The 22201-nt window shown below is 40.2% G+C and overlaps 1 protein-coding gene across 1 annotated transcript in view; it reads right to left on the bottom strand.

Annotated features, from left to right (window-relative positions):
* TMA16 (translation machinery associated 16 homolog) overlaps nt 1-21899 on the bottom strand; it is a 68548-nt gene extending 46649 nt beyond the window's left edge. The window contains exons 1-2 of the mRNA XM_027866867.1: nt 21811-21899; nt 2691-2803 (exon numbers count right to left, since the gene is read on the bottom strand). Coding sequence (XP_027722668.1) covers nt 2691-2803; nt 21811-21813 — 116 coding nt within the window. The 5' untranslated portion in view covers nt 21814-21899. The remainder of the gene's footprint in view (nt 1-2690; nt 2804-21810) is intronic.
* Nucleotides 21900-22201: the final 302 nt, after the last annotated feature.

Here is a 22201-nt window from a genome sequence, read left to right as displayed (position 1 = left end):
TCACATTTGGCTACTTACTACCCATATAACATTGAGGAAGTCACTAGGTCTCAATCTGTAAAAAGAAGCGGTCAGTCTGTATGACCCCTAAGGTTCCTTCTGGCTCTATAATCTTAAAAAAAAAAACCCAAAAAGCAACCTTGCTTTTGTGAATTCTCTATTATGTGGCTTTAATGAGAACATACCCCATAGGTACCAGGAAATAAAGGTAGATTTTCATATGTTGCTAATTTCATCCTTGGTTCTCTTAAATGAGAGCAGTTACTTTCCTGTTTATATTTATCTGTCGCAGGTTAAAAAAAATAGGCAAGAGAATGACAAGTCACATCAATAAAGGTGCTGCACAATTCCCCAAATTCCCTTTCCTCTTATTTCTGGCTCATCTCTAAGCCCAACTCACTGCCCAAGTGCAATGCCAGGTGACAAGAGATTAGATGGACTAACTCAATGGGTGTCCATTTCATATTCTCCCAATGATACTAGATAGCTATGAATCTCATGAAGCAGAGCTGAGAAAAATGAAAATTCTAGGGAGCCAAATGGGCAATAGAAAAATGCACAGAACATTTAAGTAAGCCCAAGTAGATTAACAATTAAAACATGGACCATAAAATGACATGAGAGACATCAAAACTACATGTTCAGAAATGTAGGTAGGTCAGTTCTGGACTGAGAATCTGAGATAAATAACAATCCAAATATGATATATTAGTAGGTTTGAAATACTTAAAAGACCCAAAGGAAGGCCTCCAATTTGTTATACATAGTATGAATTTAATAAGATACTTATTTTAAGTGAGGAGATTCTCTACGCGGGATTTAGGAAAGTATATGGACAAAAGTTACACATAACAATTTCAATATCTACCAGTAGAATAAGTAGCCATACCAATGACAGATAATATGGATCCATCAAATTTGTATTTATCTGCATGTTTCATTTCACCAGAAGAGATGGCATTTTACCATTTCTATCATTTGAATCAGCTTCCAAGTTGCCAAACAGGAAAGTCCGAATAGAAAATTTTACCATTTTAAAACAAATCACTCTGTTACATCAATCTTTTAATGAACGTCCAAGCATCAATAATAGAGTATAAAAATATTGGTTGGTTCAAAACAAAGTTTACAAAGCAGCATTTAACCACACAAAAGAATATTTACTAAGTCTATTATGTGTAAGATACTCTCACACATTTAGAAAAGCCACTTTCCTTGATTTTGTTTGATTTTTGTTCCATTTCTACAACACATGATGTTTCCTTAAGCGTTGCTATGCTATTTTCAAACTGTCCTTAAGTTGCTCTGTTAGAACAAATTGTTCAATACTAAGACATTTACTGAACATTTTATTTTTCTATAAAGATGGCCAAAGGCTTAAGTGCCTGGATCTTTTTCTATTTATCCATTTCATTTTTTCTACACATAACTCTATAGAATTGTGAAGATCATTAAAATTCCAGCAACATCTTAGAAAAATAATTCTGTTTAAAATAAGTATTCATGTACCCAAAGAAACTGGTAAAACAAAATGTTTAAAAACATAAGGGATTAGGGAAAATGGACCCAGAACTAACTAGGTTTTCTATCATATGAAGATTTTTATTTAAGAACAGGATATCTAAGTTGTGCTACAGCAACTATTTCAAATTATACTCTATTATAAATAAGTTAAATTCTAGTTCTTAATTAAGTGAGGTTTTATTGCATTTTTTGTATCCTTTAACAGAAATCTCTAGCTTTAAAAAATTTGGCAAGAAAATATTTAAATTTCCCATTAACTTTATTACAAAGGCAGGATATCCTTCTTTATCCGATTCCCCCTCTCCACTAGTACTCTGATCCAGTCAATTGTACTAATAGTGGCTGAACTGACAAACTAATCACCATGTGTGCAAAAGATCACTAGGTGTGTGCTGATCTTTTCAGTCCTAAAGCAATGCTGAACTATGAATTGTTATGTGACTTACGTTAAATGTGTAGAGGAGAAAACAGAGGTTCCACCTTGAGGAAAGTCTAGCCTATAACAGCCACACCAACATGGACTCAATAATATACCAATATGTCCTATACAACGTGAGGAACATTGTCCTACCACATATATTCTCATAATATAATTTACTTTTAAAATACACCTTAAGAATAAATAGGCAAAAGATATGGTTATCATTTGTTTTGCGGTTATACTCGAAGGACCATGGAGTTTTTCAAAGTTCCTACATGCTATCTCTCCCATTAAAATGTAAGCTCCTTGAGAACAGGATGCATCACTGCCCATTAGTATCCCTAGTGCTTTGCACATACATTTAAGAAATGAGTTTTCATTCACTGTGTCCCTCCAAGGGCAAATATTCTGGTCAACACTACAACCTTTAGAGTTCAAATCTGATCTCAGACACTTACTAGCTGTTTGACCCTGGGCAAGTCACAACCCCAACTGCCTTAAAAAAAAAAATACTACAATCTTTAGATCAAATATGGGGATCACAGGTAGGATTCTAAGATTTCAGACCTAAATATGACCTTAATGATAATTTAATCTAAGATTTTCATTTGAAATCCAAACACTTAAAGGTTGAATCAGTACAATTTCATCTCTTTGACAAAGACCTTAAAGAAACTCACTGCTCTCCATAGGTGATTAAATACTTTTCCTCAATGAACTACAAAACCAGTATAGACATACTTACTTTTCCTTTCTTTCTTGTTTATGAGCTTCTCGATTAAGTTGAGCTGCTTTTCTGCTATAAGGATGGATAACTTTTTTCTGATGTCCCACACTTTTCCTCTTCAGTGATTTTGGCTAAAATGCAGAAAAATACAAGGAACATACCAGTGACATTCATTAATAAATCCTAAAGTGTGGCATCTCAAGGAAGGAGAGATTTGAGTCTTTGACAGAAAATATAATGATAACTCTGGGCAAGTCATTCCCCCAGGCAACTCTAAGTCAATCAAGTTGCAGAGTAGGAGTTGATGTCCATTATTAGAGGGAGTTTCCTCTTCAGGATTTCCCTACTAGTGAAACCACAGGCTGTCCCTTCCAAACTCGCTCCCCCTCCACCCAAAAAACAAAAAACAAAAACAAAAACAAAAACAGATGAGCCAGATGTAGATCTACATCAATATTGGCTTTATTATAGATATATTATTATGTAGATACTATATAGATATTAGTTTAAAAATCCATTGTAGACTAGAGGCAGCAAATTAAAAGAGAACTGTTACACATGGTACCAATGACAGAAAGGAAAATGGAAAGCTGACAACCTGAGACCAAGGGAGGTGACCAAAAAAACCACAAAGAGCAGGTACAGGGCTATCTAGAACTACCCAGCATAGAAGCTAATGACCCATATGCCTCAACAGGACCTGAGAGCATCATTATATCACTGTAAAGAACAAGGGCACTGTGTGGGGAAATGGGGTTTATTTGAAAAGAGCCCTTTACCTGGAATCTGGAGAGCCCGAGGTTCAGATCCCAGCTCTTTGGTTTGCTAACTATGGGACCACAAACAACACATTGAAGCTCTCTGAGCTTCAATTTCCTCACCTATACAATGGCAGCATCTGTATTATTTACAAAGAAGCACATCTTAGCTCCCAGAGTGCTGGTCTGGATGTCAGGAAGACCTGGATTGAAGTCCTTTCTCTGACACATACTAGCTGTGTGGCCCTGGGCAAGACATAAATTCTTACTGCTCCAGTCAACTCTGTAATACTGTAATGTACAGAGAACGTACTGACCTGCATTAGTACTGGGAGTTTCCTCTTTTGGGAGCTCCCTATACCTGTGAAATCCTAGGTCTAATCCCTATCTCTATCCTTACACACTCCATAGGTGGTTGAGAAAAAATGCTTCATAAACCTCATCAGGGAAAAATATTTTTAAAAATAAGTCATGTGATGACATACATATGGCAGATTTTTCATAACTATTGATAACATACCTATGGTACAATTTTTGGGAAAATTCAGTAATTTCAGATTACAAAAAAGACACCTACTATGCCTGTTAAACAGAGCTAGGTGGTGCAATGAATAGAGCATTGGGCCCTAAATTATTGCCATAAGCATTGATATGAACAAAATGGCCCTAAGAAGTTTTGGATATACAAGCACCAAATGGACTACATCTTAATATATAGGAGAGAACTAGTTACTGATCTAGGAGTTGTTTCTAAATCAGCAATGTAAATCCAGGTAACTTACAAAGACAAAGAGCAATAACAGTATGATGCACAATTAAAACACCTACAACCTTATCTATTTAAACATTCTATTGATCTGAAGGAAAAATTAGAAATAGACAAAGGAACAGAAGTAATATTAAGGAATCACCCAAATACCCAAAGAAGCCTAAAATCCACCTCAGTGAACAAATAACTGATCTTGCCAAACAAAGAAATTATAAGGTAGGCAGAAGCAACAAGTCAGTTGTTTAAGAAGTAACCTCCATATGGTCAACCATAATTCTAGAAGACCTCCTGACAGAAATAATGGATAATGGATAAGCAGAAAGACGTCTAAAGTTCTTGAATGTGGGCAATATAAGAAATTGTTTTGCCTGACCATACATATTGGTTATAAGAGCTTTGTTTTCTTTTTTCTTTTTCTTTTCTTATTAAATGGGGGTTAGAGGGTAGTATGAAGATAGAGAAAATAAATATTAATTGGAAACTAAGGTGGGAAATAAAAAGTACTTCCCATGTTAATATCATAAAAGACTTTTTTAAAAACCCAAAGAGTAGAAGCTGGAATGAACAGTAATGGAAGAAAGACACCGTGACATTTAAGAAGAGAATTTGAATGTGTAGGATATAAGCTTTCACTAGTTGACATTTAAAGATCTCTCCATTATGGTTCCAACCACGGTTCCCAGACCACACTATGGTTTCTAGTCTTATTTCATAAAACTTCCCCTTTGTACAGTCTGTTCTAGCCAATCTGGATTCAAATCTCATTCTGCTGTCTTCTATCACCAGTCCAGGTTATTAGTCCTGGAAGGCATGACCTCTTCATTTCTGCCTATTGAGATCCTTCTCTTCCTCTTTTCAAATTTTCCTATATAACACTGACTGTATCTGAATGTCTCCATTGTCCCCTATTAGCTACATCATAGTATATACTTACATGTGTTCAGACTGTATTGCTCATTAGTAAAACAAGTTCCTTGAGGGCAAGAACTATTTTATTTTTCATCTTCTAGTTCCAGTGTCTAAAAAGGTACCTTACACTGAGTAATTATTTAATAAATATTTGAATTAAAAAGCACAAAAAGTAAAAATATCAATATAAAAGTCAAAAGTAAAGGAAGGCTTTAAATCAAATCATGCAGCAAAAGAGTTTTCCTCAGAAAGATACCTCTTCCGTGTTAGTAGGTTCCATGGTACAGATAACATAAACACAAGAAAAAGATATTGCATCGTCCCAAGCAAGAAAAATCTCTATAAAGTGTCACGTTTAAACTAAACCTAAAAATCTTCGTAACCAAAACTTTTTAGCAGTCCACTAGTCTATCAAAGACTAAATAACAACAAAAAAGAATCTTTTAAAATAATTAATGATAATAGAGTAACCTCAGAGTGACTGCCTTCATTCTTATTAGGTGATCTGAGTAAGAGTAAACTCTAAAATTTATTACAAAGCAGGTCAATATAATTGGAACATCCATTCTGACTCAACTATGCTTGAGATTCCTTTTAATAATTCATTTATAAAAAGGTAGCCTCAAGGCAGCATATAAATTTATCATGAAGATGGGAACTATGTAATAAAGTTTAGTAAAGTTGAGAGCACTTTTTCCTCCTTTTTAGTATGATATTAAAATGAGAAGTAGGAAATGCGTCAGCAACAGAGAGCTGAAATAAAATGCTAGAGGTAAAATGTTAATCAATCCATCAAGCTGGAGGCCATACCCAATATCTCATAACAAGGAGTGAGTCATCTACATCAGTGACTCTCATGGTTTGCTCCCACAGGCTGGTCCAAAATCAAGTCACACTCAAATGTAAGCTTTATTTTTTAAGTATTTTCCACTGCAGGTTTAAACATACATTAAAAAGGAATATCTAAAAGATGTAAATAGAATAATTGTTATTTTCCTAGAAAAAGGCTTAATTTTTATTTCTGTTTTGTTTATTTGGTGACGGGTCAAAAGCAGATTCTATCAGGAAAAATATTTTTTAAAAATAGTCACGTGATGATGCGTGTGGCACATTTTTCACAACTACTGATAACATATGTGTGGCACAGTCTCTGGGAAAATTCAGTAATTTCAGATTACTAAAAACTCAAGCCTGTTAAAGGAAACTAGGTGGCACAATGAATAGAACACTGGACCTAGAGTCAGAAAGATCTGGGTCCAAATTTGGCCTCAAACACTTCCTAGCTGTGTCATCCTGGGCAAGTCACTTAACTTTTGTTTGCCTCAATTTCCTCATCTGTAAAATGGGGATAATAACAACACCTTGCTCCCAGGGTTATTGTGAGGATCAAATGAGATAATAATCGTAAAGTGCTTAGCACAGTGTAAACACATTGGCATATTGTTAGCTACCGGCTATAATTAAAGGCATGAACAATCAGTGGCAAAATTCCCCAAAAGCTCAAAATAAATATACTGGAAATGACTCATTTCCCCTTCTCCCCCCAAGCCTTTCCCCAATGTATAGCCAATTTACTCTTTACTTTTGGTATTTCATCAGATGATCAGCTTAGCACTTGGGGAGCACAGCAACTAATGCTTCATATCTATTAAATATTATAAAACCTGCTAACTTACACAGGTAGAAGTGGTACTTTTGACAAAAATCACAGATCCTATAAGTACGTATCTCTGCTTGAATGAAAGATAGGTCAGGTGAATCAGAAAATGTTGGGGAGAGGCAAGGGGTTTCCTCCATTTTCCCATATTGTATTCCCCTAAGACAGGACACACAAATTAACCAATCACTAAAACTACTATAATGCACACACATGCCTAAAAGTATCCTAAATGGATTATATCCTTTTCACTACAGTAATAAGAAAACTGTTTTGAAAAGCAACTGTATAACATTCTGCCAGCTTAAACATTGCCCTTAAATGCAGCAAGATAAAACCTAAATTCTCCTGTGATTTTGAACACTCAGACGAATCTCTGCATTAAAGAATTATTTATACATATATCTGAAGGATGAACATTGCATTTGAAAATTATCAATGGTCTTTGCAACCAGCCAAATAAACACCCACCCAGACAACCTTACTTCTTAATTGCCAAATGATAATGAATAACAAAACCAGATGGAAATTTCAGGCTAGTTATTAAAAACTGATGACAAAAATATGCATTCTGCATTTTTTTTAACTTTTTACTTTAAATAGATATTTGTGTAGATTTATACAAATCTAGGCTGCTCTCTTCCAAAATTGTTGGCATCTTCTGGGTGCCACATTTTAGGAAGGACATGATAAGCTAAAGAAGAGCAATCAGAATGGTGAAGTAAATTTGCATTCATGCCATACAAGAATTAGTTGAAGGAACTAAAGAAACTTGGCCTGGAGAAAAGAAAACTCAGATGAGAATGGTAGTTGTCTTCAAAAATTTTGAAGAGCTATCAGTATTCTACTAGTTCTATTTGACCTCAAGATGCAGAAGTAGGAGCAATCAAGTAGAAATTATAGAAGCAGATTTCAACTCAATTTAAGAAAAAAGTTTCAAATAGATCTCTCCAAAGCAGAATGGCTGCCTTGGGACTAAAAATTCCCACTCAAAAGAGGTCTTCTAAGAAAGTCAGAATGACTATTTATTGATGTAACCCCAGTTCCAAAGTCCATTGGTAAGGGATCCTCTCCTCATTGGTGGAGATGAATGGCCTGAACCTGTTTGTGTAAGGGACAAGGCAGAGCTGGTGACAAGAGAGGAAAGATCTTAAGTTCTCGAGACAGTCTTTATATAACTCTTCAGGCTTTGAGTTGCTTCAGGTGCTTCTGGCTTCCAGCTTCAAAAGGGAAGGTGGATGAAGTCAACCCACTTCATGTTGGAGGAAAGAACTCTGAAAAGACTCGAGAGGAGCTGGCAGTCTCCATCATGTCCCTATTCCCAGCCTGCTACAGTATGGACTTGGAGGAGTTTCCCCTTGGGTGAGATCTAGGGTTTCCTCTCTTGGCTGCACTGAGCTGTCTTGCTCCCAATGTCTATATGGTATATATTCTGGTATTATATCTTCTCTGATTTCTGTTTTGCTATTTATTTGGACAAATGGATTTTCCTGGCTAAGTGCTATGTGTATTCAGTCTAGAACAGGTTTTTGGTGGGAAAGGAGTCAAATCTTGGATGTAGAGTTTTGGGGTATTGCTCCACTTCCTCAATAATGTAAAGTGATCAGAAGTTAGCTTGAACTTGAATTTTTTAAAGTATTTTCCACTGCAGGTTTAAACACACATTAAAAATGAGTATCTAAAAGATATAAATACAATAGTGGTTACTTTCCTAGATAAAGCTTTAATTTTTATTTCTATTTTATTTATTTGGTGAGATGTCAAATAAAGTAGACTTTATCAGGAAAAATAGTTTTAGAAATAAGTCATGTGATGTCATGTGTCATCATGTGTCATACACATCACAGAAATTAGCTTGAATCATATTTGCCAGACTAAGAATATTTAGAGGGAGCAAACAGATGTAACTCTTGCCTGGTATGGTGGCCTCTGGCCCCAACTTCCTGTTTCCTACAACTTTGCTGTAGGAATAAAAATCTCCCTTAGAGAAGGGTTGGAGGGAGAAGGGGCTAGACTCCCTTCAAACCTCACAGCAACAACCTCCCCAGCCCTCAAAACACATGGGGCTCACTACATAGGATATGTTGCTGGATATTTTTTCAGGTATGGGGTGGACCATATCAAGGGTTGGCATTGCCCAGGAGTCAAATATGGCCCAATGGCTTTCACATTTTCAAATACATTAAGACTTTACTTTGAAATGTAAATGCCATTTTTGGTTACCAGGCCAAAGACAGGTCTTGTGTGGAATTTGGCAAGAGCTGTAGTTTACAGACGTCTGGACTGATGGCCACTTCAATTCCTTCCTATTCTGAAACTATGATTCTGTAACTAGCCAAATAAAGATGCCAGATTTGCACATTATTAGACCCCACAGAAAAAGTTGGTGATTTCAAACTTTCATTATTAACAATTTTTTTAAAATTCTCTAATAACAGACAACAAGAATAATACAAACGTTTTAAATTTCACTCTATTGACTCATTGCAAGTCAACCTAACTGGTGGATAGAGAGGCCTGCCTTGGAGTCAAAAAACCTAGGTTCAAGTCCTGTATTTAACAGATATTGATTGAGTGACCAGGAGGCAAGTCATTTAACCTCTTAAGATACTGAAGAGTTGCTTATCTCCATTCATGGAAAGAGCTTCCAAACAAAAATCAATGGTTCAAACCACACCCCCCCCAAAAAATTATCACCATAATACCCCTCATTACTGACACAACAGATGAATCAATGTGTGCATTAATTGCACATATTAAATGACAGCATTTCCACCAAGGACAGGACATCAAACCTCATGATCAGACCCCAATATTTACCAAGGAAATAATACCAATCTCTGGAGATTCTCAAAAACAAAAAGCAGAGATAATTATTTTTCTAGAGTCATTTCTGAAATGGCAATACAGAGATATTGTGCAGACTAGATAACTTATTCCAGCCCAACAAATGTAAATCATATATACTGCAATGACCAAAAGATGTTTCTCTACTGTAGAGATCAAAGTCATTTTATCTAAAGATGCTCATTTGCCCAGAGAAATAGCTGTTTTAACAACTTTCGAAAAATCCTGGATTTGTATCACTAATATGGTATGTTACTGAGAGTGCAGCACTTCCTAACTCAGTCCGGTTTTTATTCTGTATCTGTATTTTGAAAGTAACAAAACCCTATGGCTCAAGTCAATATGACAAAACAAGTCCACTTCCATTTATTTCTTGTCTCCAGAGGAAAACGATTTTCTGTCACGTGGACTTGGCCCAGAAAAAAGAATGGGCTGATAAGGTATCTAAGCACTTAAAAGAACAATAACTTTGTAAGGTTCCAGCAACAGATACTGTCCTTTTTGGTGACAGACAATTATATTGCTAAAAAACAGCAAGGAAGAGGCAAATATCTTCTTAAAGCAGATTGGAGGAAATTCATCACAAAGAATTCCATCAAGATACAAAACTAAATCAAGAAAAGAGCACTCTAACCAGGAGGGAGGCATAAGTTAGACAGAAGATCTGCCTTACCATTACCAATACACAAGATAAATAGAGTTAGTCTCCAGCTTCCAAATAGGCCATGTTCTAAAAGTTAATTTGTTAGTGAGATGGCTATTGAGAGCTGAGAAAACTGCTTCCCCAAAATCAATGCTTTAAATGGTGGTTAGGCTCACTCATGGATTAGTCTACAAAAGCTAATTTAACTCACCATGTGTGGAACTAACAGCTGCTGTACTAAAGGAACTAGACCAAACTCTAGGTCCTGGTAGCAGGGCCATGTGATACAGGAAGAGGGGGGAAAAGTGTTATGTTACTAACCCTAACTGGGCCTTCACTTGTGCATGGCAATCCTTTTATTCACCTCTCATTGACTTCACTGTGGCAGAGTAGAGAGCTGGTCTCCAGGCCAGGGAGACTCGAAGTTCTACCTCAGACACAGTCCTGGCTCTACGATCCAGGCCCGTCACTTAGACTCTCAGTGCTCTGAGGCCAAAAGTGTGAAACTGGCAGGGGCCAGCAACCAGATTAAAATGTAATTAGAAAATATTTAACAGAATAAGTAAAAACACCACATAGGTAATGTTAATTTGTTTTCTAAGTCACTACAAGGCCCTGAAGGTATCTGTTTCAATGTGAGTTTAACACCAGGGCTCAAGGGCAACTCTCAAAGACTCTAAATTGCAAGCAAAGGTTGCAATCTGAATAAGAAGGAAAGTCCTCACCCAGGAATTCTCTATAGCAATAAAATCACAGATAAAGTGATAGCCGATCCCTATCCCACTGACTTCATATTCCCATTCCCAACAGAAACTGTACCAAACTTTTATCTTTTCCTCAGGTCTCCCAACTCTCCTCTTCTCTCTCAGAGGACATTATCTCCAACTTTACAGAGATTAAGGTTAGCCATCATTAACTCCCTCACTATCCTCCTCCAAGCCTCAAATCTGCTGTTTTCACCCATGCTCTTTTCCCCTGCTCCAGTCAGTATCAGGAGGATTAGTTTTCTCCTCATTAAAACCAATCTTTCCAATTATATCTTTGAACCCATCTCCTCCTGTTTCTCTTCTTACCCACTGAACCACACTCCTTCCAGGTCTCCTTTGCTGGTTAATAAATGCTTGTTGACTGACTGGTTAATCATCACCCTCCCACCCCTAAGTGTGGGTGTCCCCCAAGGCTCTGTTCTAAGTTGCCTTCTCTTTCTTCATTTTCTCCCTTGGTGATTTCATCCATTCTCATCAGTTCAATTATCACACCTCTGCAAATGACTCACTTCTCTTCTCTCTGTCTCACTCTCTCACACACACTCACACACACACACACACACACACACACAAATTAATCTTCTGCATTTCAGACTGCCTATTGGACAGGCATCTCAACTAACATGTCCCACCAACACCACAAATTCAACAATCCAAAACCAAGCTCATCTTCTTCTACACTAAACCTGACCTTCCTCCAACTTCCAAATTTATTTGATTACATCCAATTCTGAAATTTTGCATGTTACAGTAATGAAGGGGATGGACAAACAAGAAATAACCTTGGCTTCTATGTCCTAATGATCATCTGTCATCCCTTTCTTTCCGTTAGTGGATAACAAAGTCCCTCTCCTAGTTCAAGCCCTCATTATCTCTAAGCTAAACTACCATAATAGCTTTCTAACCCGATTTCCCGGCCTCCAGTCTCTCTCTGCTTCAATCCAACTGTCACACAGCTGTCAAAATAATCTTTCAAATGCACATGTCTTACCAGGTCTGGACTTCTCTGTCCAGAAACCTTCAGTAAGTCCCTATGGCTGCTAGCATATTATACACACTCTGCAGCTTAGCAGGATAGGCCTTGCCCAAGCTGGTTGCAAACTGCCCTTCTGGATTTATTGCATGCTATTTCCCTTCAGATTCAGCCAAATTTAACTACCAATTATTCTCCAAATTGAATCTTCCAAGTCCTCCCTCCTCCTCTGTGTGTCCACGCAGGCCGTTCCCCACACCAGGAATGCACACTATTCATCTATGCCTTAACTTTCTCCATTGAGCCTTCTCCGATTCCCCCAGATGAAAGTTCTCCTCCTCCTCAAATTTTCCTAGAGTACTTGGTAGCTCTTAGTTTTTCCTCATCACTTTTTAGTTTTGCTGGAATGTAAAGTATCCTAAAGGAGTGCTGTATAAAATAAGTGTGGGAAAACAATTTGCAGCTAATTCCTTCCTCCTCAATTTAACTGTTTGAGGAAAGATTCCAGGTTTTGTTATCCTGATTCCCAGGGCAGCAAACAGGGAATGACAATAGTTGTAATCTCAGGTGTTTGTGTGTCAGGTGGCACTGCCAGCACACAAAATAAGAAGCAAATATTCTGAAGTACGAAGCCACCTCAAGGGATAGCCAGAAACGGGGGGGGGGGGGGGGGCCCTACAGCATTTCACCTGAATCACCAAGCTGTCACTACGACACCTGTATGGTGAAATAGGGGCTTTTTTTTTTTTTAAATCAAGCTTAGAGAACTACTGATCATAGAGATATCAGAGGAATCCAGAGGCAGCCACATTCAGGAACAATGTCACAGATAAACACTCTACCTCTCTAACCAAGATCATGCAACCAACTTCAGGCACACAGTGCAAAATGGCAAGTGAAATCAAGTTCTCAAGATAAGATGAAATAGCCTCTTGGAGCCTGAGGCACACAAGGGCCTCCACTGAAGAATTACCCCCAGAGGTCTTGAGCTTCTGGAAGTCAGAAGGACATGATAGAGACTCAGAACCCCAGCCTGGGAGCCAAGTTCAAGTTCCACATACAGGGTATTCTCAGAGAGGCCCCAGAGATCAGATCACCAGATATCTACTCCCCACTGCCCTCCTGATGTTTGAATGAAAACTATTATGAGTCTCTGATTCTAATACCACGCTCCCTTTCAAATGGTACTTCTCAACGTCCCAGCCCCTGTATGCGGGCTTACCTCAGGGGTTATGTCCTAAGTATTCCTTTCTCTCACTCTGCAACTTCATCTCCCACTGGCTGAACTATTATCTCTATGAAGATGAATCCCAAATCTACATTTCCAGTCCTCACCTCTCTCCTGAGGTCCACCCAGTATTGCATCTTGCCTCCACCTCTTAACATTTGAAAGATTATTGACAGCTGTGTGACAGAGGGACTGCTTAGAAGCACCTTCTAAGGTTCAGTGGAGCTGACATTGAGGTCTTTCCTGATTATTCCAGCTATTAGTGCATCCCCTTAACTACTTTGTATTTATTTTGGATACATTTACTTATCTGCATCCATGTTGCATCCCCTCAGAAGAACATAAGCTCCTTGAGACAGAGGCAGTTTTATTTTTGTCAGTTTGTCCAATACCTTCTACCTAGTAGGCACTCGCTAAATGCTTATTAAACTGCTTAATTTCTCCATCCGATGGCTAGCAAATTCCCACTACCTCCTCTCCTAATACCTGTGAATTAGGAGAAAAATACCCTCTTCTCTCATCTATTCCAATCCTATTCTTCATGCTCTAAAACACTTTGCCCTCTGAAATCACATTGAATAATAAACTTCCTTTTGTCCTTTATCTACCACTTAGCATCTGGACCTGGTACTTTGTCAGTGCTTAAATGCCTATTAATTGATCTCTTCACCTCATACACCTTCCATATTATCCACTCCCTGAAAAATAACTCCCCAAACAGGCTCCCCACCTCTAAATCTATGATCCTAGAGATTGACTGACCACCATACTTGCCTGGTAGTTGATACTCCTCTCACATCCTCTTTTGGTTTTCCACTGGCCCATCCACTAACATCACTTAGCAACCTCCCCTCCTTTGAGTGTTACTTTAAAAGTCTTTCATCCCTTCCAGATCCTGGCTATAGCAATTTACCTGCCCTGAGGTCATTCCCTAGCCTTTCTAAAGAAGTTCAGGACCCTACTCTCATTCTGTTTCTCCACCTTAACCCATGCCCTCATTCACATGGACTTCAGTCTACAAGCACACATTCTTCAAATATTCTGGCCTCTCATATCATCAATCCCAACTCTCTTGACCTGCATCTTCACTCCATTTCAGCCCAACACAGGGATAGTCATGCCCTTCCTCGACCTTACCATCACCCATAAAAATTCTCCCTTCATGATTCAGAACCCTGAAATTCCTCTCTTGAATGATAGGAAGTTGTTACCACCAATCCTTCCATCACTCACTGAATCTCATTCTTCCCAATCCTAGTGTCCATCCTGATTTTGACCCCTCTTTCCCCTCAACCCCCCAGGCACCGAGCCCACTTCTGCTCTCAATATTCATCTCTCCTGCTTTCTGGCCTCACTTTCTCTCCTTCTGCAGTCCTAATCCCAAGGTTATAATCATTTCTACTCTAAGCTCTGCTCTCCTCTTGATTCCCTTGCTACCTTTTCCTACTACTCTTCATATCTCGCCAAAACCCAATCCTGCATTTTGCCCACCATCTGCCTTCTCTGCTCCTACTCTCCTAATGCTGGAAGTCAAACACCTGTGGACATCTGTTTCCAATACAAACATATGCTAACTAATCTCAGCTGGTTCCTCAGTGCTCCATAGAAATTCTTTTATGCTTCTGTGATTAACTTTCTATGATATTCACAACAGTTACTATTCCAAATCCAGTCTCTTTCCTTCAATTCAATTCAGCCTCCATTTATTAAGGCTATAATAATAAGGCCAGGCATTTACTAAATGTTGAGCCCTAGGGATATAAAGGCAGAAACAAAAACAACCCTGTCTTCAGGGTACCAACATTCTACATTCTCCATACACATATAGCAACCTCCTCCAGGTTACTGGAGAACCTCAAGTCCTACTATCCCAAGAACACAAGAGACCAACCACAATGAATTTCTCTTCCCTCCCCAATACTTCAAAACCACCCGAAGTTATCTTGCTTTCTCAGCTCCTCTGTTCCCATCTCAAATGAATCAGCCTTTCTCCTAGACAAAGTTAAGTCTTCTACTTGCTTGCTTCCCCCAGCATCTCCTCAGAAAGCCTGCAACTTTCAGTCATCCATACTCCTTTCTTTTATCTTCATATTCTCCTTTTCTTCTGTCCAGAAACAGTCCCAGGCCCTATCAATCCTTAAAATGTGTTGACTTGCCTTCTTCACTCCCCTCAAACTATCTTTTGATAGATGATTCACCCAATCCCCCACTTTTCCAGTCCTCTTATTCCTTCCAACTCTTCTCCCCTCTCCCCCCAACCCAAAAGAACTCTGCTATCCATTGACAATGGCCTCCCTGCTGCTCCTGTACAAAATACTCCATATGTCCCAACTCTGGGCAATTTTACAGGCTATCCCCCAATACCCAGGATTCTCTCCCTCTCATCTCTGCTTCCTGACTTCCTTTAAATCTCAGCCAAAATTCCAACTTCTGCAAGAAGTCTGATCCAGCCCTCCTTAGTCTTGGTGCTTTCCCTCAGAGATTATCCCCATATACATCTTGTTTGTACACAGTTTTTTGAATGTTGCCTCCCCCTCAGATTATGAGATCTGTGAGAGAAATAACTCTCTTTATAACCCCAACACTTAGAACAGTGCCTGGCACATAGTAAATGTATAATTAATAAATGCTAACTGACTGACTACTTTCCTGACCTACTTTACAGGGTCAACATCCATGAATTTTCTCCTAAGCCTCAGTATCCCCCAGAGCTCCATCTTGGGCCTTCTCCTCCTATGCATTCTCTGTCTCTCTCTCTCATATATGTCCTCAGTCCTCACAGGCCACAATGCAGACAGCTCCCAAAACTACATACCCATCTTTAATATCATCCCTAAGTTCTACTTACACCAACTGCCTACATCTCTATCTAGACAGAAGCTTCTGAATCCCAATACATCACCATCTTCTTCACTAAATCCAGCCTTCCTCCAAATCTCCTTGTTTCAGTTGAGGCCATGGGCATTCTCTCCAATCCCCCTGATTTGCAACCTTAGAGTCATTCTCCACTCTTCCATTTTCCTCAGACTGCACCCCCCATCCAGTCATATGAAAAGGGTTGATTTTTATCCCCATCACGTGTTCTCTCCTTCCCACTCCCAGAGAAATCAGTTTTAATTCCAGGCTCTGTCACCTAGACTAGTGCAATAGCCTCCTCATTGGTCTCACCTGGACTATTAATCTCCTAGCTGTCAGTCTCTCTTCTCCAATCTGTGCTTCCACACAGCTGCCAAGGTTATTTTTCTTTACTGCATATGTGACCATGTCACCATCCTACTCAATAAACCCCAATCTATTACCTCTAAGATAAAATATAAACTCTATTTAGCTCTGAAGTCCTTTATAACCAGACTCCAACCCATCTTTCCTACCATACTGTGTATTATTCCTCCATCACACTTCAATCTGGTCAAACTGGCTTTCTGTTCCTCACACACTCCATCTCTACCTCTATGCCTCTGTACTGGACATGCCGCATTCCTGGATTGTATTCTCACTTAGAATTCTACTTCACAGAATCCCTCTCTTCTCTCAAGACTCACCTCAAGCACCACCTACATTAAGCATTTCCTGATCCCCAAAACTGCTAGTACCCTACTACCTTGTGTCTAACCACCTTGTATTTATTCCTTTATTTAACATTTATATTTATTCTGCATATACTATATGTACTTGTCTTCCATTAGAATCAATCAACAAGCATTTATTAAGTGCCAATGACAGCCTGCTAGGCAACAGGGATAAAAATACTAAGAATGAAGTAATAGAAAGAAGTAAAATGGAAAAAACAAGTATATAAGCTACTGAAGCGGCAGATAGGTGGTACAGTGGATAGAGCACCAGCCCTGGAGTCAGGTGGACCTGAGTTCAAATCTGGCCTCAGACACTTGACACTTACTAGCTGTGTTACCCTGGGCAAGTCACTTAACCCCATTGCTTAGCCAAAAAAAACAAAAAACATAAGATACTGAAGCTTAAAACTGCACTAAGACTTTTGGGGACACCAAGTGTTAAGTAGAATCAACCAATCAACATTTCTAAGTCTCTCTCTCCCCTTACTTCTCCATGTATACTGAATACAAACTCCTTAGGAGAATTTCCCAATAGACAGTGAGCTTCTTGAGGGCAAACACAGCTTGTCAGCTTTGTATTCCCAGCACCTGGCACAGTGCTTGCTCACATTGTTATTTAATACATACTTGTTGACTGAATTTCTCCATTAAGGTCTCCTTTACCCACTATAAAAACCATTTGTCTTCAAGAGAAAAATAATATGAAAATAGAAGACTTGATTTCTCTGAAGATCAGAGGTGAGACACACCCGCAAAAAAATCATGACCCCCAGTTTTCTAACACCATTCCCTTGGATGATGGCAGCAGTAACAGGTCTATTCTTGTTCAAACCAGAGGGACACACTGAGCCCCCAAAGGTCCTTTCTGTTCAACAACTCCATGGACCAGTAGAAAAACTGCAATTTGAAGTATGGTTTCAACTCAAGAACTCAAGCAGATACCTTCACCAGTATGTGCCTTAGGGAATGGAAGCTGAACTAGAAGACCTCACAATTCTCTAATGACAGTGACTTAGGCAAGACTAGAGGAAAACTCAAGATGAGAAGTCAGATCTCCACAAATCTCAGCATTTGTCATCCCTTTCACAGCACTCCACAAACTGAGCTTTATTATTTTAATACTCTAACTGAGATACATAGATGCTCACCTACTTCAATTTCTCACAAAGGTTTATCGTCTACTCTGTGCCAGCTGCTGGAGGTATGAAGGTAAAGATTCAAGTTGTCAAAGGTGCAGCTAATATATAACAAAAGTGATATTTATATCTGGAGTCTAAGGATTCTGGGAGCCAAAGCAAGGAAGCATTGAGAGCCATTAAAACTGATCTTATTCTAAAGGTGAGAAAATGGAGTCCCTGAGGGGAGAATAACACTAGATAAGTTGTCACTCAATCTTTACACTGATCTTGATAACAATACTGATAAATTTTCTCCATTTCACACAGGAAGAAAGAGGTTAAAAGGCCCAGGGCCAGTTAGTTATAGGTCTGGGTTGGAATTCTAACCTCATCCTCTCCAGCATTCCCATAGGGTATGTTAAAAATGATTTCTCTTGGTAATGTGTCTTGGAGACTGGGAGCTCCCCCCTGCCAGCTAGTGCTTCAAAATTCTTCGGAAGGATATCTCTGATAGTGAGACTACATTGAATCTTCTTATCTAGGTCAAACTCCAAACCAGGCATAAATTGATTTTATCTACTCCAAGACTGGGGGTGGTATTTCCTTGGATGGCAGGCAATATAGGCCCCTGTGGATTTTGAGTGATCTAAGGAACTCACCCACTCCTAATATGTCGACCAATCATGGTTGACTGGCACTCCCTTGGAAACACTTACTCGTCAAAGGGCATATAACGGCTGTACCCCAAAATCCCAAACCAAGCCAGTTCTGAACTGGCCCCCTGAGGGGGGCTCACTTTTGGACTGAACTCCCATATATGTCAAGCCACTTTGAGAAATTAAACTGTAGACATGTGTACCCCAATTTCACTTGTTTCATAGAGCAAACTGTTTCAGATTTGGTTTATGGGGTTTGGGGTTCACAGATGTGACTGGCCGGCCCCACATCACAAAACCATAAAGCAAGAGAGGCCCTTAGTTTCCAAATGCATGGAATTTGGCACTCACATCTTCAGGACAGAAGACAGGGGTGAGCCTCAGCTTATAACAGTTACTGCCTTGTGTGAGTACAGATGAATTGGGGGAGTGGAGGAAGGGAAAAGCATTTAGTAGGCACCTACTATGTGCCAAACACTATGCTAAGCACTTTACAAATATTGTCTCATTTAATTCTCACAACAACTCTGTGAGATATTCCCATTTTACTTTTAAGGAAACTGAGTAACAGAGGGTAAGTGACTTGTTCAGGTTCATACAGCTAAATAGAGTCTGAGGCAGGATTTGAATTCAAATCTTCTTGACTCCAGTTCGAGCACTCTATAGCCAGGTGGTGCAGTGGATAGTGTTGAGGTCTAAGGGTGCTGGGAACCCCAAAATTCAAGAGCAAATGACATGGGTCTTGCCTCAAATGAATTCAACCCAAGCCTTCTTTTAGCCAGACACAAGGTTTATTAAAACACCGACTACTGGGGTGAGCAAGATTCCTAGTGAGTCTGCGCTATTGGCCAGATTTTAAGAATCTGAGCAGAAACAAGGTTTATTATATTGCCAATAGAAGTGGGCCAGACTCTTTAAGGAATCTGAGTCCTTTGGTAGAGGAGACTGAGCTTTTTATAGTGTGGCCAATAGCATGGGGTGACTGGGAGGTAACAGAAGAGGAGGGGACCAGGGCCACAAAGAAAAGAGATCTAGATGGAATTACTGGTGAGAAGCTGGGAGGTCTGAAGGTAACAGACAATAAAGGGCAGGGCTAGGTTAGAGGTAACAGAGAATTGAAGACTGGGGCAGGGTCAAAAATCACAATGTAAGGGACTGGGAAAGGCCAGGTGCCCCAGGCAAACTCCAGGAACCTGGCCCACCTTGGGAAAGTCCAGGGCCTTTTAGGGTTCCATCATTAGCATCTCATCAGATAGCAGGGTCTAAAGTGCTACCTCAGATACATCCTAGCTGTGTGGCCCTCCGCAAGTCAATTGGCTTGTTTACCTGAGTTTCCTCAACATGAGAACAACAATAGCACCTAATTCCCAAGGTTGTTGTGAAGATCAAATGATATAATAATTGTACAGCACTTTGCACAGTGTCAAGCACAGTGCTATAGAAATGTCAGCTATCATCATCATCCTTGTCATCATCACCATTATTATCATTTACTAGCTGTGTGACCTTGGGTAAGTCATTTAACCTCTACTTGCCTCAGTTTCCTCACCTGTAAAATGAGGACAATAATAGCACCTACTTCCACAGGTTCAAATGAGATAATTGTAAAGTGCTTAGCACAGTGTCTGGCACAGAGAAGGTACTATATAAATGTTTGCTGTTGTTCAGTCATTTTCAGTCTCATCCAACTCTTCATGACCCCATTTGGGGTTTTCTTGGCAAAGATACTACAGTGGTTTGCCATCTCGTTCATTTTACAGATGAGGAAACTGAGGTAAACAGAGGTTAAATGACTTGCCAAGGGTCATACAACTAATAGGTGTCCAAGGTAGCATTTGAACTTAGGTCTTCCTGACTCCAGGCATGAGGTTCTATCCACTGCACCACCTACCTGTGCCTAGCCTCATATCCTCAACAGGTAAGGAAACCAAAGTTGAGATGCATCACCTCATTCAATCCTCCTGATAACCCTGTGAGATAGGTGCTGTTTGTCCTCCATTCTCTAAGAGGACCATGACATCAGGGATGTGATGTCATGACATGCAAGTGAATTGGATTTAAGTGAGTGCAAAGTCACCAGTCTTTCCTCCAGAGCCATGTGGGTCCAGTGGCCAGATATGGATCTGTACAACTGGACAAGGTCCACTATGCAGTGATTTTTTTTTTTTTTACTTTTGTTTTGCTTTTTCTCTTAAACACCAAGTCTTAATCCCAAATCACTCTGGTCCCAGACCAAGCCCTACTTGGTCACAGTTTGGACCCTGATTGGCTCAGAAAGAATGTAAATAACAATTGTTTCTGTTTTGGCCATAAACCCTCCCAGATCTTTTTTTTTTTTTTAAAGAAACCATTCTTTACCTCATTTTTTTTTACTAAGATTTAAACACTGAAAGAGCCCTACCTCAGTCAAACCGAGACCAGTTAAAAGACCTTGGCTAGAAAAGGCCCATTAGCCTATGAACTACCTTCAAATAGGGGTTGGGAGGAAAAGCTCCTACTATAGCCAAACACTATGCTATGCGCTAAGGATACAAAGAGAGGCAAAAGACAGGTCCCAGCCCTCAAGAATCTTACAATCTAATGAGGAAGACAACATGCAAATATATACGAAGCAAGCTACATACAGGTATCCCAGCATGTAACGCAGGTCCTGGCAGTCAGTCAACTAACATTTATTAAGCACCTACAAAGTGCCAGGTGGAGGCTGAGGGCTGGCACAGGGGAAGCACTCAATAAATACCTGATGACTTCCTATTATTACACCCATTTAACAGATGAGAAAGCTGAGGCTCAGAAAGTAACAAACATGCAGCAACACACCCGTATAGACCACACTGAAGCAAGGCGCAAAGGAACCTGGGTTCTAGTCCCACTAATTAGCTTTCTGCTTCCGGACACTTCCCTCTGGGCCTCAGTTTCCCCTTCTGCAAAGTTGGGCTTAATGACCTTTTGAGGTGAGGGAGCTAAGTGAAATGTCGAAGGTCAAGGCAACAAGCATCCATTAAGCGCCTACAGTATGTCGGGCCCGGGGCTAACTAGAAGGTGTGGCGGGACCCCAATCTCAATCACTCTCGGAGCCGCTCCAGGGTGTTCCGGGACGCCGCGAGGGTCCGAACTCGGACTTCTGAGTGGACGCCCCGCCTCCCTGCACTTGCTCCGAAAGTTCCCTTTCCCCGCCGCCCCGCCGGGGGCAGAGCGCCCCATCCCACATCCTCCCTCACCCCACCCTGCGCGTGCTCACCATGATGACGTCGATGTCGCCGCCAGGGCTCGCCGTCCCCACTCGACCTCACAGTCCACGCGTGCGACGCCCCCTGCCCGCCCCAAACTTCTCGGGAACCCACGTGCGCCGGGGGAAACTACCGGGAGACACCGGAAGCGAAGCCGGGTGCGCCTTCCTAAAACGTCCCTCGGCGACTGACGTGTTCTGGCTTCCTCATGAGAGAACCAGGCCGAAAAGAGGAGCCGGAAGCGCGGAGCAGGCTCGCCTCCGGTTCGGAGATGGCTCGCCTCCGGTTCGGAGATGGCTCGCCTCCGGTTCGGAGATGGCCCTAAAAGGCGAGGCAGCCGAGAAAAGAATCACCGCCCACACCTGTGGTGTGAAAACGGTGAATGCTGTGGGACAGGTCCCT

The sequence above is a fragment of the Vombatus ursinus genome, unplaced genomic scaffold (assembly GCF_900497805.2).
Source record: "Vombatus ursinus unplaced genomic scaffold, bare-nosed wombat genome assembly UNPS02014784.1, whole genome shotgun sequence".
In the NCBI taxonomy this organism is placed as follows: Eukaryota; Metazoa; Chordata; class Mammalia; order Diprotodontia; family Vombatidae; genus Vombatus; species Vombatus ursinus.
The sequence above is the reverse complement of the archived record's forward strand: the minus strand, read 5'-3'. Positions and strand labels throughout refer to the sequence as shown.